The sequence below is a fragment of the Sprattus sprattus genome (assembly GCF_963457725.1).
Source record: "Sprattus sprattus genome assembly, chromosome: 21".
Taxonomy (NCBI): domain Eukaryota; kingdom Metazoa; phylum Chordata; class Actinopteri; order Clupeiformes; family Clupeidae; genus Sprattus; species Sprattus sprattus.
The window spans coordinates 8,284,309-8,295,420 of NC_137919.1; the positions used below are offsets into that span (position 1 = coordinate 8,284,309).

Consider the following 11,112-nt stretch of genomic DNA (forward strand, 5'->3'; position numbering starts at 1 on the left):
TGGAAATGCGCTTCCTGGTTAAGACGTGCTTTTATGAGGCGGAGAATTAGCCTGCAAATTAGAGACGCGCGCTGCCAGGCAGTTTTAGTAAATACCACACAATACTTCATTAGGCGCACTTAACCTCTCTCCTCCCATATATTAGCACAACACACCCACGTTCCTTATACCCTCCCACCTTGTTGCGGCTTACACCCACAAAGCGTAAAAATGCGCCTCTATTCAAATGCGTCTCCTTTGTAAATACCGTTTTATGTTTACGACCGCTATTTTACGCCTGAAATTGGCGCAATCCTGTTAGTAAATCAGGCCCTCAGTGTCTACTGACTTCATTGAAAAGGGTCTTAATTAGTTTTAAGGTGTATATATTTGAGTTGCACAGAGAGTGTGAGAGAAGATGAGAGGAAAACACTCTTATCATGGTTAATGTCGAACATTGCTCTTTAGGACGTCCAGTTTATAGAAAGCTTTTTGTAGTGCACAATTCTCGTCAGGAATCAAGGTTAGGGTCCTGGTTCAACAGTTTCAGTACTTTAAGTGTCTTTTTCTGTAGAAAATCACTGTAGAAACAAACATTTTCTACAATTTCTTTACAGTTATTGAGGTTAATAGACACAGTTCTATCTCTGTAGGGATCTTTTCCATGTAGTGAGACACTTATACAGTAATTACCCTATGAGCCTGTCAGTAGCAGAAAAAAGGCGTGGATGCATGCCCCATAGGATTCCATATTAAAGTAATTTAGTGGTTGCTGGTTATGGTGATTTTGACCGGTTTTGTAAATATTTCAACCCCAAAAGATGGGAAAATAGGGCCGAGGTTTAAAAAAAAAAATAATAATAATAATTCATGTCACGAGGCTCCATTTACATGAACCAAATAATGTACATGATTAAAGTTCTACAAAGATTGAGAGAATTATACAAACAAAAGTATATTTTGGCTTTGAGAGTTGAATCAGGCGTTATTTAACTCGGCATCGTTGGGTTTGGGTGTAGTTTGAGCCAAAGACAAAATCTTAAGTGGTGTTGTCTCACCTGGGCCCGGATTGAAAAGTGGATACACAGTTTCATTGAATCTAGACTTCAGGGTGACAAGATGTTGGCCTGATGTTGGACTGATGTCGTAGAAGGACAGACGGCCCTCGTCGTAATCCAGGAATATGCCTAGTACCTCAGGCCTAGGTACCCTATAAATGTAGTCAGAAGACCCTGATTTGGTATGAACTCCACTCTTGTCATCTGAGTAGAGGCACCACAGGCCACTAGTTGGTGCGGATTTCTGCTCCCTCATCGTCTTCACTGCTGAGTCTGTTGCCACTCCAGCCCACCAGAACTTCTTCACTGGAACATTTGGCATTAGTAACCCCACCTCCCAATAGTGTTTTCCATTTGAGAAACCTGTGTTTCCCAAAGCGCACAGCTCACAGTCAGATTCAAGGGCTTTCAAGGGACCATTGTCCCGCATGGTTTTACCATCTGGAGCAACTTTCAAACAAGCTGGAGCTGTATCTTTTTCAACGGTGATGTCCACTGTTGCGAAAATGTGGAATAACAGTTATTGACTGAAATCATAAAAGGTTGTGTCGCTGCAAATATTGTAGTTTATGACAACGCATCAACCTACAGCTGATCCATGGTGGCTTCATGGTCAAATAACAGTGCATATGTATGTATGTAAAGACATGCAATAGTATGTAAAGACATGCAGTAGTATGTAAAGACATGCAGTAGTATGTAAAGACATGCCGTAGAATAATGATGTGTAATACCTGCATGTATTTTCATGTCCTCAGAGTACGCTAGCTCAGGAGCTAATCAAAAAAGCAAAACAGTGTAAGTCATGACAGTCATGGGTTGTTGATACACACACACTCACACACTAATAAATGGTACTTTTTTAGAGAACTGGCTCATGATCCCCATTTACCACCACATCATTATGTGTGTGTGTGTGTGTGTGTGTGTGTGTCTTTAGTTGCCACACCATACAAGGGTTAATGTTAGCTTCCCAGAGACATAGGGTTTGCATGCATTACATGAAGGGAACACTTAAACTTTCCGCTTCACATAGACTCATCCTTTTTTCATATCACATGAATGTTCGTGGACCTGCACACACATGCACACGGAACTACGGTAACTGAACAAAGGAACAGGCACACACCTTCTTTCACACACAGTCTAGCACACAAGCTCGCACACACACACACACTCCTTCAATAGTTAGTTACATTTAGTTAGATTACATATTGTGTGTTATTTCTGGTCTTTGTTTGAATAAATGCTTTGATTTATATACGCTGGTCTATTCAATGTTACACAAGAATGAATGCTGCCAACCAACAATTGTAAGTGTTATAAAAGGAACTGAGCTGTGGACCGAATCTCACCTTGTAACAGGCAAGTCCTTTCCTCTGCAAAAGAAACAGTGGACAACAGTTTATGTCCCCAGAACATAAATCGTGAAGCACAAACTTTAACCTACAGTACTACCAAGTACTACTGTGACTGTACTATAATTTGATCTATAAAATACTTACATTAGGGTGAGTACATGAAAGTACATATTTAATTAGGATTGAATTAGTATTTAGTAGGGCTGAAACAATTACTTGAGTAACTCGATTAATTCGATTGCAAACAATGTTCAAGGCAAATTATTTACATCGAGGCTTCGTTTAATTTATATCATGCTCCAGTATATTGTTTTAAACGGACTGTTATGTTCAAAGATTTAGGGTGGCGCGATGGCGGAGAATCAAGAGAACAGCCGTAAAATGCCTTCCCCCACGTTAACTGTATGAAAAACTCTCTGTTGATAGTTGCCCAGCAACGCTGTCTGCTCAGTTAAGTTTTCAGTGGATAGTGACAAGTTCAGTTCGTCGCCAATTCAGTGGCAAAGTAGTTGACTATACTATGTGCCTAATGCATTTCCAATGCTTAAATCATCATAGTTCGACATGTATGTGAGGCATTGTGTGCGTACATAATGAAAGTAAGGGGTTTCATGAAGTTACGACTGTGATAGATAGTGTATTATGAGTGCACGTTGCTATTAGTAACGATTAGCATGCTAAACAAAGATTTAATTATGTTCTGATGTTGATTCGCTGTAATAAAGATGGGTTCATCCTGTTAAGATTTCAACTGGATGAGATATGAATGAGATTCATGTTGTCTAGTGTAATGTCCACTATTATATGTATGGAGTAATATTAGTTGTGTAATAGTTATTGTGTAGCAATAACTCATGTTAAAGTAATTCAGTGCAGTGCTAATTAGTCCCCATTCTCATTGCAGACCACACACATATGTACGATCACATGCATCGTCATGTAATGGAAATTGATGAATGCACATTAAAGGGAGATAAAGAATACTGCTTTGGTAATCGTGGGTCTTTTAACAGACTAGAACCAGCAAATACATTAACAGGTCACCATGATGAGCCTCTACAATGTAACGTAACAGTTGACGCTAGCGGATGTATGATTGCTAACTAATATGAACACTAGCGCTAGTTAGAACGTACATTATTTGTGATTATTTTTAGCCTATGTTATGAATTTATAGTGATGAATAGACATGATGTTAAGTAGCAAATTAGCAAAAAATGCACCAAGATCTCATGTCATGCATTCCTCATTTCTCCCTCTTGCACGTGTGGTCACACACAGGGGTTGGGCTTTGAACCTGGTTGCGGGATGCACTATAGGTATTGTTGTTTAAAAACGCAAAAGTACTTTTTATCCGATTACTTGATTAATCGATGGAATACTCGATAGAATACTCGATTCCAAAATTATTCGATAGTTTCAGCCCTAGTATTTAGTGTGTACTTTAAGGAAAATGATAACGTGACAAACTGTCTATTGGAGAATTTCACAACAATATATGGTGTATCAGCACAAGACAGAGTAGCATGGAAGGACTTTACCTTGTGTTCCCAGGGGCATTCTTTCTACTGTTGACAAAAAAAGATTATTGCTTTAAATGTTTGTGAGTTTTTGCCCAACCTTACCAAGATTCATTTTATTCACTTAAATGACAATGGCATATTTGGAGAAATAATAATTAGGAAAAAATAACAGATTTCCGACCTTTCTTCATCTTGGTCTTCCTGAGGTGTAGTAATACCATGGTAGTTACCAGTGCTATTATAGCCAGCAGGGCTATGATGAAGGCTGTCATCCAAGGGGATGCACTTGAATCTGGTGACACACACACACACACACACACACACACACAGACACACACACACACACACACACACACACACACACACACAAGCCCACACACACACAAACATACACACACACATTCCCCCTTACATTACTTAACCGTACTTTCAGATGGATTACCCTTTTTTTATCAGCAAATTTCTGTGCCTTTTATCCTGACCTGTAGTGAAGGAATCCATCTGCAAGACCACCCTGGCCTCTTTCATGTCCTCCTTCATGCTGGGCAAAAACACGGAGCAGGAGATCCACTGGGACTCCGAGGAGGAGCAGACCACCCAGCTCTGCACGGAGAACCGACCATCGCCCCCCCGGGAATGAGTAAGGCCCCGAGGCTGGAGCGTCTCTTGGGCCCCCAGGGACCAATGCAGCTTGGGAGTCGGTAGCCACCCAGTGGAGACGCAGCTCACCTTCACCTGGTCATCTTCGGCCCTTGATAAAGACAGGATGGGAGGGGCCCCGATCACTGAGAGTGTGTGTGGTGTGTTTGTGAGAGAGAGAGAAAGACAGGGAAGAATGTTGTAAAATGTGAAAGCATTACGAGACAGGGAAAATCTTCTCCATCTCCAGCAGCCTGATAGATTTTACTGTTGTGATGTGATAATAGACTCAGAGGTGTTTCAATGTTAATCCGATTGAGTCATAGAATACACAAAACACTACACTATAAACGTGTACTTGTACACTTAAATGTCAGATAAACTCACCCTCTACTTTGAGATACATGGCCTCGCTTTCATAGTGCTGGCTGCTGCTGACATAGCAAACATACTTCCCTGCGTCTTGCAAGTTGACACGGTCGATCCTTATGGACACATCTCCTTGCTTAAGGCCGCTGGATGTAGGCTCACGGGGCATAAGCGCTGAGCGGTTTTGATATTGCTCCATTTGAGGAGAGCTCTGGACTTTGTGGTCACGGTAGAGCAGCAGTGGCTTGTTGTAATCGCTTCTGTACCAGCGCACATCCATCCCCTCTGCATCCATAGCGGGGGAAAGCCAGCATGGCAGCGTGACCGAGCCCCCCAGCAACACTGTAGCATTATCGACCGAAACAGAGAAGGTCCCAGCTAAAATACAAAACAGAGTAAGTTATGGTTTTAGTGCATGTTATTTGAGACAGAAAGCCTGTCAGCTGGTGGCTTAAAGGGAAGATTTATTATGGGATGTTTTACCGGCCTGGAGACCGCCCCGTATTCCCGTTTGCTCGACAAGGCAGTGCACCTGTGTCTTATTTGCTAATGGGGGAATGGATGTATGGGGCTTGTCTTTGCTGTTCGGTAAGGAGAAGGACAGAGAGGATGGCCGCTCAGTTCTGAGCTAAGAGCTGCCGTGCCAGGATGTGGGCGATTCTTTCCGCTGCAGATGCATCTGGCATATGGTTTTGTGTACTGTGGATGAACATAAGATTTTCTACTTGTGTATTTATTATTAGTCAATACGTGACTGTGATGAAATATGTGTTTATGGAATTATTTAGTGTCTTTCCACACGTGTGGAATTGCTGTGTCTAACTTACGTGTTGACTTACTTATTACGGCTATATATAAACCTGTCTATGTGTGGTAGAAACCAAGCAGAAGTCCCTAAAAATGAAAAATGTATTAAAAATGGAATTATATCTGCATTTGCTAATAATTTGGTTTAGTGAGAAATATTTGTGAGGTACATATTATTGCATTATTAAGTTATGGTGTTCCCACAAGGCTTGCACCCTTGCTCTACCCTCTGCCTTACATTAGGTACTGTCATAAGGAAGCATGGCATTAACTTCCATTGCTATACTGATGACAGCCTACTTTACCTATCCATGATACTTGATGAAATTGTACAGCTACCCAAGATAGAAGCTTGTCTGCAAGATGTGGTTATGCTATAGCCTGACGATGTCATACTCATAATTCTAGTCAGAATATGAGTCTGAGACCGGACCACTGGGCTGTGATTATGGGGCGTGTTTCAACGAACCAGGAAAGAAAATTCCTCTTCGCTGAATTGGATACCTAGAACCAATCAGAGCAACGTAGTATTATTACCATCTGATAGATTAAACTTTTACCTGATCCCGTAGGAAGGACGGCAAAAACATCTTTTCAATCGACAAATGCCTTGATCGCGTTTCTCTGTTCCTCTTTCAAAATGAATGCGCTGTCAATATCTGTTGAGATATGCCTGCTCACGTTACTTAATTAGCACTCAAGGCTAGAAGCTACCATTAGTTTCAATGTTTTTTTTGTCTACGCTGTTAGCATAACCTTTCAATAATGGTCTAGAGTGCATAAGTTAAGACCTACAATCCTAGGCAACATTGGTGTTGCGTATACACAACTAACCGAGTCAATGTAGACATAAAAAAAGTCGTGTAGATACCTTAAATCATATCAAATATGTCCCACTAAGCTCCCGAGACGGCGCCATCTTTGTTCGATGTATACCGGTATTCTATCTATGTCTGTCCATCAACGTATAAAGCCCGCCCTTACAATTTGAATGGTCAGATCCCTTTTCGGGGCCATTTAAACCCTCCCAACTAGCTCGACTCCAGACTGAATCTCCCAGACCAAAAATTTTGTGGGCGGAGTTCAGGCTGGTATCCAGGCTAGTTATGCTATCCTTGTATGACTAAAATCCCTGTGCACCAAGTCAGCCAACATAACTCATCACAACTAAACAGAAAATAAAATCCCCTGTCGTCTTTATGGCAGTCCCATGCCATTTTCAATCAGCCATTCAAATAAAGGAAGTGCTGCTCTCACATATTTATTGTAGGATTTAAGTCACAAAAAAGAGATGAATACCGGAAAGATCTGCAGACTATATTCGTTCTGAGGTATTTAAAAGGTTTTCTAACGCCACCCACCTATGCCCTGTTTGTGTGAGACCTACAACCAATTAGGTTTGACCTCCCATCTGACCCCACTCGAATCAGAATGTTTTCCCTTATCTATTACCACACCTATTATTCTCCCTTGGTTCAACTGGAGCCACGCCCTCTTATTTCAACCTCCAACGGTCAATTCTAACAGCGTCTAATCTAAATCAATGGGTATTCTGTAAATCCATTCCTTATTCATTTCATACATTGTTGTACCGTGAAGGAGGGCCTATACAGAGCGTGGCGGCTGTCGCCAAGCACGTGTGCACTGTTGTGTGTCATGCCATCCTTGCTATCTTAACTAGAATGTGCATGCACCATAGCCAACCATAACTAATACAAATATGATAATTCATATGTGGAGAAGTAGACTACTTCTTGTTTGACCACTTGAGCCTTATAAACGCGGCTAAAATACAATCTTAATCAAACGCATTTTTTATGAACACAGTGGGGCTGAGGTCGTGACACACAAAGCATGAATTTGCGGAAGCAGGAAAAGCAAGCCAAGTTTTGAGAATGGCCCTGATCAATTTAACTTGAGTTCCACACTTACCAGCTGTAGTGAAGCATAGTAGGTGTGCAAAAACAGTTATTAGTAGCCCAAGGCGATACATTTCTGAAAGAGAGAATGCAAAGGCTTAAGACTCGTTGCCGACAGGACAAATGCCTAAGAGCGCGACCTTGAAGCAATAGGACTATCAAGTCACAGCACATGTTATTATCGTTACACTGTAAACATAAATAGCATAAGCTACTGCGAACATACACTTAGGTTTTAAATTTAGCTCAATTTTTACAGCAACTTACCAAGCTGTGTCCAGGAAATGCTCGTGGCTTAGCCAACCCGCTGCTCTGTGGTTCGAATTTCGAAACAGGGATTCACTGTCTGGGGTCTTATCTATCGAGGAAAAAAATCGAATGTTGAGTCAAATTAGCTTACAAGTCTTCTGTTCTAAATAAGAACTTAATAAGTATCTTAGCCTAGTTTAGGAAATGTTCTTTAATTTAGCCTACAAAAGGTGGAAAATAAGACCATTGAAACAGAGTAATCATGCAAAATCCATACGAGAAACTAGGGTAAGCTCAGTTTCACTTTCGCTTAAAACAGCCAATCTGGAGCTGTGTTTGGAATTTCCGTCCACCCTTCCTTTCCATACATGGAGAGGGAGATAGCGGAAAAAGCGGGAGGGAGAGAGGGGGGGGCTCGCTTCCTGTCACAATTTTTGGATGGGAGACGGTCAAAATTCAAAATGTCAGCGATTTGTAGTGCCTACAGTTTTGCCAGATTAGCAACTCACATCTCCATGACTTTTTCCAAGTCATTGAAATATGAACACAAAGATACAAATTTCAATGCGTTTGTCCATCATCATTTGCACTCTTCTGTGGAACCACGCCTTCATGCTTATGTCAAATGAGGTTACATGCCCTGCCAAACCTCACGTTTTATCAATGAGACTGACGGGTTTTCAACATTTCACATGTTTCACGTGTGTGGCACTTGAATCTCACGGATGTCACGGAATTCCACTCCCAATAACACAGAATAATAATTACAAGCCCAATATGCTGCTGCGCTTATGGCGTCAGTTTAGTGCCAAACCTCACACCCGCAATAAACGTCCATTCGAGCAACTTTCAGATTATCGCAAGCGTGAATTTCGTCTGCTCATTTCATTTTAGCATCTGCGAGCAGAAATTCAACCACTGCGAGCGCGGAGACTGACATACTTGGTCTGCTCGCTCGAATTTATCATACGCTCTCTCGAAATCTGCTCGGGCGAATCTATGTCTTTTGGCAGTGTGTGGGCGGGAACCAAAGGTGGACGGGCTCTTCTCTGATTGGTCCTGATCGTTAAGGCTTTGACAGAGTTGTCACGTCACTCACTTCAGTAGCTGCACATAGGTGAAAACTGATATTTAATGACTCACCGAAGTAACGGTACCCATTAAACCTGTTTTGATTAAATACTAGTGGTGATTGAGGCATTTGACCCACGATCACCCACGATATTTATTCCATTTGAAAATAGTTTCTGCATATTTGTGCAAGTAAGTGTATCCTACTCATAGCCTTCTCTAGCTCTATCATTCATGAAGAAATCATCATTTGTATCTAATATTACCCAATTTGAAATCTGACACACATCAATTGAGAACTGAAAGAGCTAAAATGTTCTTTTTGCTTCTGTCTTTCAAGAAAGAAGGCTAACCATTTAAATGGGATGAACTGATTCAGTGACACCTGAAAAGGCAGAATGGGGGAAATGACACTGCTTCAATATGACAGGTACGTGGATTGTGAAATATGATTGTTTCAAGGTCTAAAACAAGATTATCAAATAAAAAAGTGCACTGATGCTACAAAAGTTGTTAGGCTTGGAGAACAGCAAAGCTGTAGGGGTAAAATATGATTTTTATAAAGATGTAGAACAAGATTCTGAAATGAAAGCTGGTGAATTGTTATCCGCGTTGTGTTCGAATGCTTTCAAGTGTGTGGCCTATTGACCTAAAAAGGCAGAATTTACAAAATACACTGATCCTACAGAAGTTGTTAGGCTGAGAAAACTAAAATGCACCCCCTCAATACATTGGTAAAATCTCTTAATAAGAAGGGGTAGAAAAATATTCTAAAATAAAAAAGTGGGGAATTATCGTCCTCGTTGTGTCAGAGACCTTTCAAGGCTGTGACCTATTGAGAACAGGATTTTATCCTCCTAGCAGCACATTCAGTGAGACTGACTGAATGTTGCTGCCGTCTGCTGCTATTTTTGTGTCACCATATGGTCAAAGGAGGTCGTCTTTTTGTCTCCTCTGTGTACTGTACTGGCTGGCAATTAAGCTTTGATGACTGATTTGGGGCGCTTTCAATTCAAACAGTAATGTACAAACACTTTGTAACATATGTTAATGTGTGATACCTCATTTTGAAGCTTAAAGTATGGAGTACAACACAGCACCACGTTCAAATATTTATAAAAAAAATTCAACTACAGCCATATCTTCCTAAAAATTCAGCTTGATCTGAGCACAGCCTCAAATATTACAGCCCTTCATTGTCCATATTATGTACATTTCATTGTGATAAAATATGTTATTCTAGTATAAAGATGTGAAATTAGTCCAATCAGCACCTTATTATCCTACATAGCTAGAATTCTAGTTAGGACTACTTTTAATTAATCGGGGGTTGAAGCAGTGCACTAAGCTAAAGCCTCTGTGATCTTCAATACTGTAATTAGGCATCATCTCCTTCCTCTCCAGGGCTGTTTGCAGGTTTGCTTGATGTACATTGCTACCGGTAGCTTTCAAGCTTTCGTTGAGTCTGCACACTTGTTGTGATGGCACTTTAAAGATGTTTATGTTGTTGGTATTAAAAACTATCTGACTTTGTGACTTCTCTTAATATACTTTGTAAAGAATATTACTGTCTGCCGACCGTATTTCCTTTTTCTTAATATCGAAATAGGCCTAGGCCTGGACTGCCATGATCCGACATGAATTTCTTTCCTTTCCATTGACAGAAGGCTTTGCTGCCTATTTTGACAACTCTTTATTTGTCTGAAAAAACACGTTGGATAGTTTACACACACCCAGACAGACAGACAGACAGACAGACAGACAGACAGACAGACAGACACACACACACACACACACACACACACACACACACACACACACACACACAAACACTGAGCCTATTATGTCTCACACAACAACACAAACACTGTGCAAGTATTTACAGCCAAGTAAATCGATGGATGAATACATAGTCATATCAGGGGTAGAGATGGCAGCGCCTTCCCCATATATGCAGACACACAGACACACAGACACACAGACACACAGACACATAGACACACACACACACACACACACACACACACACACACACACACACACACACACACACACACACACACACACACACACACACACACACACACACTCGTACCCAAAAAACCACACGTCTGTATTCATGTGCATGACATGCACT

General features: G+C 41.1%; 1 protein-coding gene across 1 annotated transcript; it reads right to left on the reverse strand.

Annotated features, from left to right (window-relative positions):
- Positions 1–242: 242 nt before the first annotated feature.
- On the reverse strand, positions 243–7,729 carry LOC308382253 (butyrophilin subfamily 1 member A1-like; the record flags this gene model as incomplete). Its single annotated transcript, XM_080859950.1, has 8 exons — positions 243–1,532; positions 1,772–1,813; positions 2,393–2,416; positions 3,940–3,966; positions 4,103–4,213; positions 4,404–4,706; positions 4,948–5,307; positions 7,669–7,729. 8 exons carry the CDS (start codon positions 7,727–7,729, stop codon positions 958–960), a joined length of 1,503 nt encoding a protein of 500 aa, XP_080716076.1. The 3' UTR covers positions 243–957.
- Between the last annotated feature and the right edge of the window lie 3,383 nt (positions 7,730–11,112).